Genomic DNA, 18,870 nt, shown 5'->3' on the forward strand with positions numbered 1-18,870 from the left:
GGGAAACTTAGGACACCATGAAGCCTCTCTAAATTTAGGTGTAACCCTTGTTCTGATATCAGAAGCCCCAAATATCAAACCTAGGCTTGGGAAAACTGCAATTTTCCTTGGCAACCTAATGTCCATTTAAGGCTAAAAGCTTTAGCAAATGGATGCTGTCTTCCTGTGAGTAGGCTTGAGACAGAGAGCAAAGAAGCAAGTTATCCATATATTACAACAAAGCAGAACCCCCAGGGAACTTTATGTCAACCAGATCAGCCATCAGAATTTGTGAGAAATAAAAAGGACTCTCAGTAAAACCCTGAGGCATTACTGTCCAAGTAAAGGCAAAAAGGTATTGGCTAGCTTCAACTGGAATACCAAAGAATGCACCACATAAATCAATTAGAGTAAAGAATTTATTTCCAACGGGAATGGATGTTAGCATCATATGAGGGTTAGAAATGACAGGTTGTCAGGGGATAACAATATTGTTTATTGCTTGGAGGTCTAGACAAACCTCCACCTTTTTTTTTTTTTTTTTTTTTTGCAGAGCACAGGCTCCAGATGCACAGGCTCAGCGGCCATGGCTCACGGGCCTAGCCGCTCCACAACATGTGGGATCTTCTCGGACCGGGGCACGAACCCGTGTCCCCTGCATTGGCAGGCGGACTCTCAACCACTGCGCCACCAGGGAAGCCCAAACCTCCACCCTTTTTACCAAAGGGAGTTATTGGTGTAATTTTGTGTAAAACTTGTCTTTCCCCTTGCCTCAACCCTTTTTTCTTTTGTTGAGGAATAAACTCTCAACCCCCACCCCCCAAAATAGGAGTATTATAGGACCTAATACAAGGGATAATGCAGCCTTGAGCCTTGTAAGCTTTTATTATGGGCTTTATAACTTGAAGGACTTCTTTACTTATAGGCTATTGATTAATTCCAGGAAGAAGTTTTGAAGGATGTGTTTGAATCTTGATGAAAGTTGTGCTATGAATTTTGCCAATATTAGCTGGAGGTTTTCTCCACGAGGAGGGTGATAGCTGATTCAACAGAGAAAAATGATCAGTGTTTCCTGAATTCAACTCTAGTACCATCAGAGACAAAGCAAATAAAAGATGTCAAAGGGTGGGCTTCCCTGGTGGTGCAGTGGTTGAGAGTCCGCTGCTGATGCAGGGAACACAGGTTCGCGCCCCCGTCCGGGAAGATCCCACCTGCCACGGAGCGGTTGGGCCCGTGAGCCGTGGCCGCTGAACCTGTGCGTCCGGAGCCTGTGCTCTGCAACGGGAGTGACCACCGCAGTGAGAGGCCCGTGTACTGCAAAAAAAAAAAAAAAAAAGATGTCAAAGGGTCATTTAATTCACCTGGTTGGCTGCTTTAATGACTACTGAAGTATTTACTCCTTTTGGGAGAAAGAAATTGTGGCATGATACTTCTCTAAGAAGCCTCAGCCTAACAAATGCTTAGAGGTAGAAGAACTAAGGAGAAAAGGGTGTGTATCTCTCAAAGAGCCTAAACTAAAAGGAATAGGTTTAGAGACAGGAACCTCTTGAGGTTCATTAGAGATCCCCACTATTTGGACTGTTTTAGTACATCGAGGCAGGGGCCACTTTGTTGTAGTGGGCTGAGCACCAAGAGTGTGGCTCTGTTGTCAGTTAGGACTGGAAGAATTTCATCCCCCATCTGGAGAAATGTTTCTCTAAGCCAGTTAAGAAGAAGATTGCGAAGAGCCCCTGTAGTTCTTTGGAGCCATGCCATTGAGAATTGAGAGGACATTGAAAAGCCATGTCATTGAGAATTGAGAGGACATTGGTTAGAGGGCTGAAGGTACATTTGTACCAATCTCCTTTCTGATGTTCTGGCTCTTTGTAATAATAGCAGAAACTAGGAAGGTTTTGGTTTCATTTAGGGGGCTTAATTCTGGAGTTGAAGATTAAGAATTTTAGTGGTCTCCCTTTTAGGTGACTCCTCTAGAGTGTGAGAGAGCTGGTTTTGCCAGATTAACTAAATCTAGAGTGAACACAATTTCCCATTGCATCCTATTTAGTGGGCTGATCCAGGTTCAACCTACTAAAATACATAGAGTTAAAAGCTACCTTGGTGAAACAACATCTGAAGGAAGACCAGAATTTTCTTAAAAAATAATCTGGGGCTTCCCTGGTGGCGCAGTGGTTGAGAGTCCACCTGCTGATGCAGGGGACACGGGTTCGTGCCCTGGTCCGGGAAGATCCCACATGCCGCGGAGCGGCTGGGCCCGTGAGCCATGGCCGCTGAGCCTGAGCATCCAGAGCCTGTGCTCCTCAACGGGAGAGGCCACAACAGTGAGAGGCCCACGTACCGCAAAAAAAAAAAAAAAAAAAAAAAAAAAAAAATCTGAAGTCGGTTGTAATAGTAATGAACAGATTTATCAGAATTTTGTGTATAAGCCTGAATTTTGTTCCAATCAACAGGCTTTGGAAAAGCCCTAGGAATTGCCCTATGAAGACACCTAGCAATTTCCTGAGCCTGATCATATAATAAGTTAATGGGTGGGTCTCTGGTTGTAATTCTAGAGATCTTTTAAGATTTTCCCAATTAGCATTTTTCATCCAATGCTGAACCTGACCTTCACTGACAAGTATATGAACTAGCTGATACGTCAGAGAAACCCATTTGATAAATTTGACTGACTATATTAAATTCCTCAGCAAATCTGTGAGAATCTTCATTTACTCTGGGAAAATCTTTGACTATGACTGGCAGTTCACCTTTAATCCAGGGAGTGTAAGAAATTAAGGGTTTAGCCTCTGGATCCTCAAAAGGCTTAATTTTAAGGGACAAGTTCAGAGGAAAAGGGAGTGGGGAGTTTCAGAGAAAAAGGGAACTTCAGCGAGAGAATTAGTATGGGGGAACTGAGGGTATAGAGGAGCTGTATATGGCATAGAAGGAAAGGAGGACGATAGCACCAGAGGCACAGCCTGAGATAAAGAAGCCAAAGAAGAAGAGCATGAGGCTTAGGAAGACATTTTATCTTTCTTTCTTTGTTTGCCTCAGTAAAACTTAAAGTCCCGTTTTGCAGAGAGGCAGTTTTAGGCTCTTGATAACATGTGGAAGCCTCAAATTACCAATTGAAATATGCATTCCATTCAGTTTTAGAAATTTTAGAGCTATGGTTGTCCAATTCAGCTTTAAGAAAAGTTAAGTTTGGGTATATCAAAAGTTCCTTATAATGGCCATTGATACTGTAAATTGCCTTTGATTGGGTCGATCCATTTAGTTAGAAATGTGCCTGAGGAAGAATCGTGGTTTTCAAACAAAAATTGGCCAGGGTCCCTGTAAGAGGGGTACCCTCAAAATATTTAGATAACTGGGATTCCATTTCTTGGAGGGTTTTCTCTAGAGTAAGAGAATAATTTTCAAGCAGCTCAAATACCTGAAATAGCTTAAACAGCCCAAATAACCTGCAGGCCTAATACCAGCCAGTTCTAAGGGAACAGTCTGGTCCCAGAGGAGCCAGGCCAAAAGCTGCTCAGCACAGTTCCAATAGAACAGCCCCTATTCGAAATGGAATTGGGCCAAAGGCTGAACCGGCACAGTTCCAAGGAAACATCCCCTGTTCCTGAAGAAATGGGCCAAAGGCTAGCCAGTTCCAGGAGGAACAGCTCCTGTTCCAAAAGGAATGGGCCGAAGGCTAGCCAGTTCCAGCTGGAACGGTCTGATTTCAAAATCATACCAAAATGCCAAATGAATACTCGCATACAGAACAAGGCCTTAACCAGAAAGGAAGAAACCTTAAAATAGATCCTGAATAAAACCTGGAGAGCTTCAAAATGCAAAGTGGATGGAAGCTCATATCCAGGAGAAAGACTAACCCTCAAAATCCAGGGTTGATGAGAAAAGCAGTGAGCAACAAGGGCTCAATGTTGGTTCTACACCTGTTTGCTCACCAGCCTCAGAGTTGTTGGGGGTTTTCTGGGGATCCTCATAAGGGCCATCAAATTGTTGACCTAAAACAAATAGACTGCCAGTTATTTCTCTAGCAAAACAAAACAAAACAAGGGGGGTTGTTATTCAGGATCTACAAAGAATTTCAATTTGGGATCAGCAAGCATAACAACGTGCAAGCCCCCTGCAAAAATGGAGAGAAGAACTCTTCTAGAGGGGGAAAGGGAGTTGGGAGGGCCATAGTAACCAAACAGTCCATGGCTTTTCATTGGCTGAATTGTGAAAGCCTCTCACTGGATGAGCTCTTGACAGGAAAGAAGAGGAAGTCTTTCTTCTTCCTACTGGGCTCTGCTATTGTCTTGGGACATGTGGTTCCCCGATCTGGTCTCCCAACTCTATTTACATGAGGTTTCTGTTTATTAATTTTTTATACTTTAAGAAGAGATAAATAATTCTACCTTTCCTTCCAATTCTCTGTTCTTCCTTCTATCTCCCTACCCCTGATTCTATTGTAGTGGTTGTTAACATATCTTTTATTCTCTAACCATAGTTAAGTGTTAAACAATTTGCCTAAAGATTGATTCTAAAAAACTTTTTTAAAACCACATTTTAAAAACCTTTACATAGTTATAGCTATTTAAATATTTCTCACTCTAGAGCCAAGTAGTGTGCATAGGTTACATTTTCTTCTCTATGGCTCTAGTATCATGACTCCTATGGCATTCAGAAAACAACATTCTTCCAGAATGGTAGCATAAGGAACTCTAAGGACCCTCTCGCTGGTGAAACAACTTTACTGGTGAAAATCATTTTAGAAAGCAATAATAGAAAGTCTCTGGAAGTTGTTTTAGGAGCAGATAACACTTATATGTGGAATCTAAAAAAAAAGGTACAATGAACATATTTACAAAACAGAAACAGACTCACAGACTTTGAAAACATACTTATGGGGACTTCCCTGGTGATGCAGTGGTTAAGACTCTGTGCGCCCAGTGTGGGGGGCCTGGGTTTGATCCCTAGTCCAGGAACTAGATCCCACACGCATGCTGCAACTAGGAGTTCTCATGCAGCAACTAAGAGCTGGTGAGCCACAACTAAGGAGCCCATGTGCCACAACTAAGAAGTCAGCGAGCCGCAACTAAGGGGTCCGTGAGCTGCAACTAAGGAACCCACCTGCCACAACTAAGACCCAATGCAACAAATTAATTAATTAATTAATTTAAAAAAATCTCCCTGACCTACCTCACACCTGAAGTTCCTTTAATAGGAAACTACTTTAAAAAAAAAAAAGAAGAAGAAAGAAAACAAACTTATGGTTACCAAAGGGAAAGGTGGGGGGGAGGGATAAATTAGGAGTTTGGAATTAACATATACACACTACTGTATGTAAAATAATCAACAAGGACCTATTGTATAGCACAGGGAACTCTACTCAATCCAGTATTCTGTAATAGCCTATATGGGAAAAGAATCTGAAAAAGAAGGGATATATATATATATGTATAACGAAATCACTTTGCTGTACACCTGAAACTAACACAACATTGTAAATCAACTATACTCCCATATAAAATAAAAATTAAACTAAATTTAAAAAAATAATGGAAGTTTTGGTGAAAAGCAATTAAGAGGAGGTAGGTAGCTTTATGAGAGACACAGGCTAAACCATAGGCCAACTACTATACCAGAGAGAACCAGGAAAAGAGACAGCTAAGGAGAGTCCTCTTGGGGCCAGAAGAACCTCAAACAATGACCTCAACTGCAAAGGAGCTAGAGTTTAATTGCATCATACCACCAGAGCATTTTATGCCCCAGGTTTCTGTCAAAAACAATAGCGCAATCAGCGAGCAATTAATGGAGGCTAATAACTGAATGTATGTGGTAAGCTGTACAGAAACCACTAAGAAAATAACTTAAAAAATATATAGTGAAGAATAAAAGCCCAACAGTGTTCTTAACATCATGGTAAAATGAATTTTCTTTTTCAACATTTCATGAGCTGGTCAAATCATTATATATTTCAGTTTTCTTCCTCTTTGGAACATGTCTTTCTTGTAAAGCCTTTTATTTTTCCTGGAATTGCTGACTGCCTTCTTTTGCTCTGGGCTTCTGTGCTTGAATGTCCTCAAGCTTCCCCAAGAATTCAGTAATTCTATCCTGTTAACTCTTTATTAAAAGTTTAAGTGTAGAGTACAACAGATGTTGCACAGCAGGTCTCCAGAACTTTTTCATAGTGCATAACTAAAACTCTATACCCATTGAACAGCAACTCACCATTTCTCTCTTCCCATCCCTGGAAACCACAATTCTACTTTCTGTTTCTATAAGTTTTACTATTTTAGATACCTCATATAAGTGGAATCATGGAGTATTTGTCCTTCTATTTCACTTTGCACAATATCCTTAATGTTCATCCATGTTGTAGCAGATGACAGAATTTCCTTCTTTTTTTTAAATGGCTGAATAATATTCCATTGTACGTATATATTATACTTTTTTAAAATTCATTCATCTGTTGATGGACATTTAGATTGTTTCCACTTCTTGGCTCATTGTAAACAATACTGAAATGAAAGTGGGAATGCAATATCTCTTCAAGATCCAGTTCTCTTTGGATCCAGAAATGGGATTGCTGGATCATGTAGTAGCTCTATTTTTTTTTTTTTTTTGGAGGAACCTATAGAGTGTTTTCCATAGTGGCTGCACCATTTTACATTTCTAACAACCGTGCACAAGGGTTCCAGTTTCTCCACATTCTCACCAACACTTCTTATTTTCTGTTGTTTTGTTTTGTTTCATTTATAGGTCATCCTAACAGGTGTGAGATGATACTTCATTGTAGTTTCAATTTGCACTTCCCTGATATTAGTGATGTCAAAAATCTTTTCATATACTTGTTGGCCATTTGTAGATCTTCTTCGGAGAAATGTCTATTTAGGTCCTTTGTCCATTTTTATTTTTATTTATTTATATTTTTTATTTTTCTTTGTCCGTTTTTAAATTGAGTGATTTGTTTTATTGCTATTGAGTTGTAGGAACTCTTATATATTTTGGATATTAATGTCTTATCAGATATAGTTTGCATATATTTCCTCCCATTCCACAGGTTGCCTTTACACTCTGCTTATTGTTTCCTTGGCTATGTAGAAGCTTTTTAGTTTAATGTAGTCCCACTGTCTATTTTTGCATTTATTACCTGTGTTTTGGTGTCATATCCAAGAAATCATTGCTAAGACCAATGTAATAAAGCTTTCCCCCTGTTTTCTTCTAGAAATTTTATAGATTTAGGTCTAATGTTTAAGTCTTTTATTTACTTTGAATTGATTTCTGTGTATGGTGTCAGATAAGGGTTCAATTTTATTCTTTTGCTTGTGGATATCTGATTTTCCCAGCATCATTTGTTGAAGAGACTTCAACATTTCCCCATTGTGTAGCTTTGCCATTCTTGTTGAAGGTCTTTTGACTGCATAGGTGAGGGTTTATTTCTGGGCTCTCTATTCTGTTCTATTGGTCTATATATCTGTCTTTGTTCTAGTACCATACTGTTTTTATTACTCTAGCTTTGTAATATATTTTGAAATTAGGAAATGTGAGGCTTCCAACTTCATTCTTTTTTTCTCAAGATTGTTTTGACTATTCAGGATCCTTCATGGTTCCATATGAATTTTAGGATTATTTTTTCTGTGTCTATAAAAAATGTCATTGGGATTTTGGTAGCGATTGCCCTGAATTTGTAGATCACTTCAGGTAATATGGGTGTTTTTAACAATATTAAGTCTTCCAATTCATGAACACATTTATATCTTTCCATTTATTTGTGTCCTCTAATTTCTTTCAGCAATGTTTTATAGTTTTAAGTGTAAAAGACTTTCACATCTTTGGTTAAGTTTATTTCTAAGTATTTTATTCTTATTGATGCTATTGTAAATGGGGTTGTTTCCTTAATTTCCTTTTTAGATTGCACATTGCTAGTTTATAGAAACTCAACTGAGTTTTTTAATGTTGATTTTTATCCTGCAACTTTGTTGAATTCATTTATTACTTCTAAATATTTTTATGTATGGAATTTTTAGAGTTTTCTTTGTATTAGATATGTCATCTGCAAGCAGAGATAATTTTACTTCTTCCTTTCCAATTTGGATGCTTTTTTTTCTTACCTAATTTCTCTAGTAGGACTTCCAGTACTATTTTGAATTGAAATGGCAGGAGTGAGAATCCTTGTCTTGTTCTTTATCTTAGAGGAAAAGCTTCTGGTTTTTCCCCAGTGATTCTGATGTTAGCTGTGGGCTTGTCATATATGACTTTTACTATGTTGAGATAATTCCCTTCTATTCCTAGTGTAATGAGTGTTTTTATCATGAAATGGTGTTGAATTTGTCAAATGCTTTTTGTGCATCTATTGAGATGATCATGTGATTGTATCCTTTGTTCCATTAATGTGGTGTATCACAATGATATTTGCTTGTTGAACCATTCTTGTGTTCCACGGATAAATCCTGCTTGATTATGATGTATGATCCTTTTAATGTATTGTTGAATTTAGTTTGTTATTATTTCGTTGAGGAGTTTTGCATCTATATTCATTAGGAATATTGTTTTTTAGTTTTCTTTTGATGTCTTTTTCTGGTTTTGGTATCAGGGTAATTCTGGCTTCATAAAATGAGTTTGGAAGTGTTCCCTCCTCTTCAATTTTTTGGAAGAGTTTTAGAAGGATTGGCATCAGTTCTTTAAATGTGTGGTAGAATTCGCCAGTGAAACCATCTGGTCATGGGCTTTTCTTTGTTGGGAAGTTTTTGATTACTGATTCAAACTCCTTACTAGCTATGGGTCTGTTCAGAATTTCTATTTCTTCATGATTCATTCTTGATAAATTGCATGTTTCTAGGAATTTATCCATTTCTTCCAGGCTATCCAATTTGTTGGCTTGGAATTGCTCATAGTAATCTCTTATAATCCTTTTAATTTCTGTGACATTAGTTGTAACATCTCCTCTTTCATTTATAATTTTGAGTCTTTATTTTTTTTCTTAGTCTAGCTAAAAGTTTGTCAATTTGTGGGTTTTTTTTAAAAAAACCAACTCAGTTTCATTGATCTCTGCTGTTGTTTTTCTAGTCTCTATTTCACTTATTTATGCTCTAATGATTATTATTTCCTTCCTTCTGCTAACTTTGGGCTTTGTTTTTCTTTTTTGAGTTCTTTGTGCTTTAAAGTTAGGTTGTTTATTTGAGAATTTTCATCTTTTTAATATAGGCAGTTATTGCTATAAAATTCCCTCTTAGTACTGCTTTTGCTGCATCCTATAAGTTTTAGTATGTTGTTTTTGTTTTCATTTGTCTTAAGATATTTTCTAATTTCTCTTTTGATATCTTCTTTGGTCCATTGGTTGTTCAAGGATATGTTGCTTAATTTCCATGCATTTGTGAATTTTTTAGTTTTCCTTCTGTTATTGATTTCTAGTTTCATTGCACTGTGGTTGGAAAGTATACTCAGTATGATTTCAGTCTTCTTACATCTGTTAAGACTAGTTTTGTGACCTAACGTGATCTCTTGTGGAGAATGTTTTGTGTGTGTTTGGGAACGCTATGTATTCTGCTGCTGGTGGGTGAAATGTTCTGTATATGCTATTAGGTTCATTTGGTCTATAGTGTTGTTCAAGTCCTCTATTTCCTTATTCATCTTCTATCTGGATTCTATCCATTATTTAAAGTGAGGTATTGAAATATCCTAATATAATTGTGTTACTATCTATCTTTCTCTTCACTTCTGTCAATGTTTCCTTCATATATTTGGGTGCTCTGCTGTTAGGTGCATATATCTTTTTAATTGTTATATCTTCCTGGTTAATTGACCCTTTTAGCCTTATATAATGTCCTTTTTAATTGTTATATCTTCCTGGTTAATTGACCCTTTTAGCCTTATATAATGTCCTTCCTTGTCTCTTTTGACAGTTTTTGACTTAAAGTCTATTTGTCTGATATGATTATGGCCCACCCTGACACCTGCTCTCTTTTGGTTACTGTTTGCATGTAATATTTTTTCCTATACGTTAACTTTCACTCTATGTGTGTTCCTAAATCAAAAGTCTCTTCTAGACAGCATATAGTTAGATCTTTTTTTAAATCCATTTAGTCATTGTATGTCTTTTGATTGGGGAGTAAAATCCACTTACATTTAAGTACTTAGTTATAGAGAAGAACTTACTATTGCCATTTTATTAGTTGTTTTCTGTCTGTCTTGTAACATTTTTGTCACCCGCCCTCTTTCCTCTCTTTTTACTTCCTCTGTGTTTTGTTGATTTTGGTTTTTTTTTGGTAGTGATATGTTTTGATTCCTTTCTTATTTTCTTTTGTGGATGTTCTACATGAAAAGGTATTTTCTTTTTGGTTACCATGGGGCTTACATAAAACATCTTATATTTACAACAATCTATTTTAAGCTGATAAAACTTAACTTCAATTGCATACCAACACTCTTCACTTTTACTCCCCCCTCGTTACACTTTTTAAGTTATTGATGTCAAAAATTGCATCCTTTTATATTGTGTATCCATTAACATTTTTATAGTAATAGTGTCTAAAAATACTTTTGTCCTTCAACTTCTATACCAGAATTAAAAGTGATTTATGTACCACCATTACAGTATTTTGTATTTGTCTATATACTTACCTTCATTAGCAAGCTTTATACTTTCATATGTTTTTGTGTTGCTGTTCAGTGTCCTTTTGTTTGAACTTGAAAGATTCCCTTTAACATTTCTTGTAAGGCAGATATAGTGGTGATGAACTCCTTCAGCTTTATTTTTAAAACCTGGGAAGGTTTTATTTCTCCTTCATTTTTCAAGTCCCCCATTTTTTACCAGATATAGTATTCTTGGTTGGAAGTTTTCCCTTTCAGCACTTTGAATATGTCATACTACTGCCTTCTGGTCTGTAGAGTTCCTGCTGAAAAATCCACTGGTAGTATTATGGAACTTCTCTTGCACATGGTGATTAACTTTTCTCTTGCTGCTGTTGAAATTTTCTCTGTTTCTGACTTTAACAGTTTGATTATAATGTGTCTTAGTGTGGATTTCTTTGGATTCACAATGGTTGGAATTCATTGGGTTTCTTAAATATGGATGTAATTTCCTTCCCTATTTTTGGGAAGTTTTGGGGCGCTATTTCTTTAAATAAGCTTTCTGTCCCTTATCCTCTTTCTTCTTCTTCTGAGGCTCCCATGATGCATATATTGATTTGCTTATGATATCCCATGTGTTCCTCAGGCTTTCTTCACTCTTTTTCATTCTTTTTTCATTTTGTTCTTCTGACTGAATAATTTCAAGTGACCTGTCCTCAAGTTCACTGATTCTTTCTTCTGCTTAATTGAGTCTGATGTTGAACCCCTCTACTGAATTTTTTAGTTCAATTATTGTATTCTTTAGCTCCAAAATTTCTATTTTGTTCTTTTTTAATATTTTCTATCTTTTTGTTGATATTTTCATTTTGTTTATGCATCATTTTCTTGATCTCATAGAGTATCATTATAATGGTTATTTTAATTCTTTCAGGTAATTTATATACCTCTATTTCTTTAAGATAAATTTCTGATTTATTTTATTCCTTTGTATGGACCATGTTGCCCTGTTTCTTCATGTGTCCCATAACTTTGTTTTAGGATTGGCACATTTGAAATAACAGCCACCTTTCATAGCATTTAGGGACTTTCTCTTTGTGCAGAAGACTCTTATTAATCAGCTTGACTAGAGATTCTGGAGGCCTCTGTAACCCTTTCTTGGAGGGAAGGGGATGCAAATTCTCTGAGCCTCTGTGTGCAATTTCTCAATTAGTATTGCTGGTTTCTTTTTCCAGGGGCTTATAATCTTTTGCTCCCTCTGAGAACAAGGGATAGCAGAGAATCTTGCTACTGCAAGTTCTGTGGCTTTACAGTAGCAAGATTCTCTGCTATCCCTTGTTCTCAGAGGCCTCCAGATATCTACCATATGATGAGTCCCCATCAGCATCCCAGGTTAGGTGAGACAGATACCAGTCCCTTGGGCACTCTTCCAAAAAGCTTGAACATCAGAAATATGCTTCTTTCACTTCGTTCAGAGGGAAAAGCTTCAAGTTGTTCACCTGCCCCTAATTGCACTGAGCCATCCTATTCCCTGAAAGCCATTTTATCCACTCGTCTTTGTTCTCAGTGGCACTGGGGCGTCCAAACTACAATGGTTCTGTCAGTGCTCTGAATTAGACAAGACAGATACCAGTCCCTCAGGAGCCCTCTGAAGAGCTGGAATGTCAGATGCAGCCTCTATTTTCTCTTCACCCCCAGTGTAAAAAGTGTAAGCCAGGGTATTCTCTACCACTGCTGAGCTGTGCCAGCTTAGAGGAGGGGCTGATGCAGTTAAAGTGAAATTGCTCTTCTTACCTGTTTGAATATGGCTGTTCACAACTTTTCACTCAGGTACTGCAACATCTTAACTGGATTCTGGAATTCTCGTCACAGTATTTTGGTCCATATATTGTTGTTAAATTGAAGTTTCTACAGGGGAAGGAGCACTGGGACTTTCCATTCAGCTATCTTGTGATGTCACTACTTCCCTGGTTCACTCTTGGGCTCTACCATACATTTGTCATTCTGAGAGTTCTTTCACTGCTTTCTTAGGTTGGAAAACACTCTTTCCTTCATCCCAACATCTTCTCTTAGTTCAGACCCTTTGTGGGATTCTACTCGGCAGGCCAGGTCCTTCCTTTACTGCAGTTGGAAGGATATATATATATATATATATATATATATATCCTATATAAATTTATAAATTTTATATGGATATATAAATATGTATATATATTTATGTTTCTATGTAAATATTTCTATTTTTTTAGATTACTCATTAGGAGTGGACTGCCTAGGTTTAAATTCTGGCTCTGATGTTTCTAGCTGTGTAACCTTGGCCACATCACTCATGCCTTGATATTATCATGTGATTAATACTACCAATTTTAAGGATTAAATATAAAAATACTATTATTGTTAGTATTACTCTTCTGTTCTGCTTTTACAAACATCCTGCTTTCATATGCTTTTCATATTCCATTTGTTTACATCTCTCTTTTGTTGATATTTCCCCTCATGTTTCTTTTTATATTATTTCTTTGCTTAATGAATTCTAGGTAATGAGAAAATAAACATGTATGTTCAGCCCTCTTTCTTAAGCTAGCAGCCAAATCTGATTTTTAATTTTAGAAAATATTCAGTGATTTAATGGTTTTAGTGTTATTTTTTAATAATTTAAGATATTTTTAAGTGAAATTATTCTCTCTCTTCATATATTATCTTTACTGTATCTGCCTAGTGATCTAATGACCTAGAGTCAAAATTAAACAGGAATTTTCTTTCTTTTGATAGATTCTTAGTGATAGTAGCAAAACTGTTTTAATGTTGGTCAGAATTTAATTCTCTTTAAAGCACTGGACACAAAATAAAGAGTATCAGCATGTTAGAGAAAAGCCTAGTGGTTTTTTTGTATTACATCAATTGAAAGTTAACAGTTTTATTACATCTTATGAAAAACTGAAAAATGAACCAGAAAATAATGATGAGAACCATGATGATGATGGCAGCTACAATTTCAAAACTGCATAAATGTATACCAGGCACTTAATATATATCATGTTACTTATTCTTCATAATAGCTCTACAAGGTAAGCATTTCAGTCTGCATTTTATTTATGAGGAAACCAAGATTTAGAGTGCTTAAATAATTTGCCCCTGGCCACACAGCCAGTAAAGGACAAAGGCCTTCCTGACACATAATGCTGTGCTCTGGGATTATGTACAACTAATCTGGGACTTGAGAACCTATAGATTTGAATAAATTGCATTAATGAATGATTATTACTGCATCTCAGGGGACTGTTTCCCTTTTGCTGTGTTTCCTCCCTCTGATACCATGGTGGTCACTGTAGCTGCTCATAGTAGCTAATACTTCCATGTCTCATTCCCTTAAAATCCTCATCAACAACTTTCTCATTGGAATCCTCTGCTTTTTTAGAGGCCCAGCCCCATGTGAGCCCAGGTGGGGAATACTCTAACATCTCTTAGTGAGAGCAGGAACATACCTGTCTGTATTGCCCAAGTCAAGGAGAGTTTCTTGTAATAATAGACACTCAGTACACTTTGAAAAATGAATGAGTGGTGGTAAAAAAAAAAAAAAACAGACTAAAATCAAGGAGAGTTTCTTGTAATAATAGACACTCAGTACACTTTGAAAAATGAATGAGTGGTGGTAAAAAGAAAGAACAGACTAAAATTCCTGATGTAAAAGACAGAAGAGAGGGCTTCCCTGGTGGCGCAGTGGTTGAGAGTCCGCCTGCCGATGCAGGGGACACGGGTTCGTACCCCAGTCCGGGAAGATTCCACATGCCGTGGAGTGGCTAGGCCCGTGAACCATGGCCGCTGAGCCTGCGTGTCCAGAGCCTGTGCTGCTCCACAACGGGAGAGGCCACAACAGTAAGAGGCCCGCGTACCGCAAAAAAAAAAAAAAAAAAAAAAGAAGAGAGACTGTTGCTTAGGCAGAGGAATTTATCAAGTAGAGACTGTAATATATTTTCCTATAGAAATAATGGCAGTTGGGTTCTACAGTTCAATTAATATCACTAAAACAGCAATCCAACTAATATTCAAGTTATGTAGTATATATGTGGCTTAATCTGGGAGCCCAACCACTATTTTTATAAAACGCTTCTATAATAAAATGCTCTCTGAAGGGCAATAATAGACTTATGAATGAATTTTTGAAACAAACAATTTGTAAATTGAAGTTCACATATAAGACAATTAACTTGTTGATAATCTTTGCTTTTGTCTTCTCATTTACTTACAAAGTTATAAAGAACATGAGATCAAAAGCTGTTTTTTTATTACCTAACAGTACCACTTTGCCCAGCTTTTACTTATTCTCTCTGCTCTTACCCCACCCAGCATTCATCATGTTACCTTATATGTAGTAGCTACTCAAAAATCTTTTGCATAATGATTGTTTGATTTTAAATAGAACTATCACTCATCACAAAGAAAGTATATCCTGAGATACCTAGGGTTTTTGCTTCAACCTAGCTTTAATTTTAAATTACATTGCAAAATTCTAAATGTTCTCTAAAATATGAATTATAAAATCCAATTTTAATGGATATAGTTATACAGTATTAATAAAAATAAGTAAATTAAAATAATACATTTGAATGTTTATCATTTTTCCCACTTGACTTATAATTTAGAGGCAAATGGTTGTTGTAAGGTCTAGAAAGCATCTTGGTTTAAAAGGCCTCAAAAGCCCTGTGTTCTAACCTACACTTTAAAAAATTTCCTCTGATGGGGACAGAGAGGGAATGACCTCTCATTCCAGGAAACATTAGAAGTGATCTAATGTCCTAGCAATATATCTATCCTCTGTCTGAAAATAGTGTGTTTTGGAGTTTAGGATGACCTACCTACTTATTTCTCAGATGGAGGAAGGCTGTGACTGGGGAAGAAGGACCCATCACACATTTGTTTTAAGTATGGTGACAAAAAGATACTTCACAAAAGACACTGTTTTGCCTTTGCAGGTGTAACTGTGTGGAACCACATAATCCTAGCAATGATACATTGAAGGAATGGAGGGAGTCCAATATTTCTGCCTCTGACATAATTTGGGAGAACCTAACTGTGTCGGTAAGTGAAACACTGAAAAATAAGTCATGGACTTCCCTGGTGGCACAGTGGTTAAGAATCCGCCTGCCAATGCAGGGGACATGGGTTTGAGCCCTGGTCCGGGAAGATCCCACATGCCACGGAGCAACTAAGCCCATGTGCTACAACTACTGAGCCTGTGCTCTAGAGCTCACAAGCCACAACTACTGAGCCCGCACGCATAGAGTCCATGCTCTGCAACAAGAGAAGCCAGTGCAATGAGAAGCCCGCACACCACAACCCGCTCGCTGCAACTAGAGAAAGCCTGCATGCAGCAACAAAGACCCAACGCAGCCATAAATTAATTAATTAATTAATAATTAATTAATTAAAAAAGAAAAATAAGTCATACCTTGAATCTTATTACTATAAGGGCTTTTATTGACTTTTTGAATGAATTATTGCCACTAAGTTAAGTGTTTTAAACAAATATTATTATAAAAGTGATGGTTTTGATTTCATTCATTTCAAGTATGCATAAGTATACTGAGGTTTTCTTTCATTATTAAGTTTTTCCAGTAGTTATTAAGTCTGAGTTACTCTGAAAGCACACATATATGGCATAATGTGACTAGATTAACTGAAAGCACATTAAATAAGAGTAGTGTTGACCTAAATGAAACCGTATGGCAGAACTAAGTCAGCCTTCTGTGTAAAGAACCCAGAATGCTTTTACTTTACTCTGTAATGCTGCTCCAGCTGTTCAGAATATGTTAAGGGGGAGGGGATGTTTGTTAATATTTTAGTGTAAATATTGAACTTTTTGGGAAAACAAAAGTCACTTTTCGTAATAAAATTCTGGCACCTCCCTCAGGAAGATTTTCTTACTTCCATTTTCTCTTTATCCTCCATTCAAAAAAGAGAATGGCAACATATTTTTCACCTATCAAAGTTAAATCTTATACCTTTAAAAATATTTTTGGCTTTCCTCTTTTTTTGTGGTATCTTTTTTCCCCCTCATAGCTGAATTTCTCAATTCTTCTTAATCTCTTGCAATATTTGTGCACCTCTTTTTCCATCTACATTTTTATCCTTTACTTCTGGTCAATCAAATCTCATAATTGGAAAAATCGAAAGTGTTCTGGTTTTAATAAGTATTAAAATCTGAGTCATTCTAGTTTCTTCTCTATTCTTCCCAGTTACAAACATTACAATCCAAAGCTTCTGCCACTTTATCTACCCATATAAGCTCAAATCCCATTATAACCATGGGCATAAAACTATATAAATTCTAGTTCATTTTATGAAAAATATATCATTTAGTAAGTGAGCCAGTTAGTGACACATAGAAATCTTTTTTGTTGTACAAATATTATAAAACTCTAAACATGATTCTTGTAAGAGAACTTGACCTATTGCCTATTTTCTCAATTTTCCTCATTAAATATTTTCTTTCAGAATCAAAATCAAATTACTTACTTTCTGTTTAAAATTCTATCTTGACCTATATTTTACTACCTTTCCTCTTATGCTAGTCATTTGCTCTAAAATAAGCCTTCACTTACTTTTGTTGTTTTCTTCTGTTATAGTTCACATTTATTCTGTCCTATTTTTTCTTAGAAAAAATAACATTACCAAACTGTTTCCTTTCAGAGAGCCATTTAAATTGATCAATAAAAGAAATGATGAGCTGAACAAGAAAGAATGCTACAGTTATTCAGAATTTAGACATGGGATTGTGGTTGATCCATTCATCAGTGCATCTTCCATTTATATTTCCCTTTTGTAAACTATAAAGATATTATGTCTTGAGTCCCTTGCTTTTGTCCCTCATCTTGGTGTCCCCTACAATACAGTAACCCAATAATCTCATCTCTAAATTATTTAACATGATAATTTACTCTGTGTTTTATAGTCTTGAATAATTTAATATTAAATAATAATATTCATTCCATGTAGTAGCAAACCCTGAATTATAACTTTCAAAGAGACTCATAGCACAATTGATCTAGGTAGCCATGAGTTAATTTTAAATATTAGAAGTTTTAGGGTCAAGCAGAGTACAGTGAAAAATATTTTGCAATCAAAGCAAATCTAGCACTGTGGTTTTTTTCTTTAAGTTCTGTACTAGGAGTCAACATTCTGGCAGAAATTTTCATATTATTTTTCATTAGTTAAAAGCAGTTTTTGCAATAGGTAATTGCTAACCTTGACCAAAATAGCATTTATCACCAAAGGGAATGCTACATAATGAAAAAATCTTACAATTTTTAAGTCAATGAGGGCCATAAAATTGTTTTGTCTTAATTGTTATTCTGGGATTTCTTTTCTCAGTATAACCATTAGTATCAGCAAAAACATTGTATTAATAAAGCACTGTGCTAATGGCTATTATAACTAGTTTTGTAAAAATAATCATGTAATATTTACTTTGTATATTATTCATGTGATAATTTTTAATTGAATTGTTACATATCTCATGAATTGTAATTTATACCTTGTGTATATTTAAGGTATACAATATGATGTTTCGGTGTATGTATATGACGTAAATGATTACCACAATCAAGCTAATTAACGTATCCATCACCTCAAATAGTTACCTTTTTTTTTTTTTTTGGTGAAAACAGTTAAGATCTACTCTCTCAACAAATTTCAATTATTTAATGCAATATTATTAACCATAGTCACCGTGTTATACATTAGATCTTCATAATTTATTCATCCTGCATAACTGAAGCTTTGTACCCTTCGGCCCATATTTCCCGATTTTTCCCCTCTCCCCAGCCATTAGTAACCATCATTCTACTCTCTGCTTCTGAGTTTGACTTTTTTAGATTCCACATGTAAGTTAAATCATACAGTGTCTGTCTTTCTGTGTCTGGCTTATATCAGTCAGCATAATGTCCTCCAGATTCATCCATGTTGCAATGGCAGGATTTCCTTCCTTTTTAAGGGAATGATATTCCGTTATATATTTATACTACATTTTCTTAATCCATTCATCCATTGACAGACATCTAGGTTATTTCCATATCTTGGCTATTGTGAATAATGCCTAATTCAAGTGTTTTATAGCAAGCTAGAACACTTAGGTTTCTATGTTTATATATATTTTTAGCAGTATCTCAAAATCTGTCATTATAAAGGAATTCCTAGGCGAGGTTTAAAATATTCACAAGCAATTAACTAGCAATTGGTTAAGAATTGTTTTAGTGCCAGAATTACATATTTAGCTTATATATAAGTAAGGGGCAGGACACTAATGCCAAATTTAATTTCTTATTTTATCAAACTTAATTTTTACCAACTTATAACACT

At 36.1% G+C, this 18,870-nt stretch overlaps 1 protein-coding gene across 3 annotated transcripts in view; it reads left to right on the forward strand.

Moving 5' to 3' along the window:
• The window catches only part of SLC4A10 (solute carrier family 4 member 10), a 222,832-nt gene that overhangs the window by 167,358 nt on the left and 36,604 nt on the right, over positions 1-18,870 (forward strand). For all 3 annotated transcript variants that reach the window (XM_060106607.1, XM_060106609.1, XM_060106608.1), the window contains one exon: positions 15,486-15,591. In XM_060106607.1, coding sequence (XP_059962590.1) covers positions 15,486-15,591 — 106 coding nt within the window. The remainder of the gene's footprint in view (positions 1-15,485; positions 15,592-18,870) is intronic.

Source organism: Mesoplodon densirostris, chromosome 8 (assembly GCF_025265405.1).
Source record: "Mesoplodon densirostris isolate mMesDen1 chromosome 8, mMesDen1 primary haplotype, whole genome shotgun sequence".
Taxonomy (NCBI): Eukaryota; Metazoa; Chordata; class Mammalia; order Artiodactyla; family Ziphiidae; genus Mesoplodon; species Mesoplodon densirostris.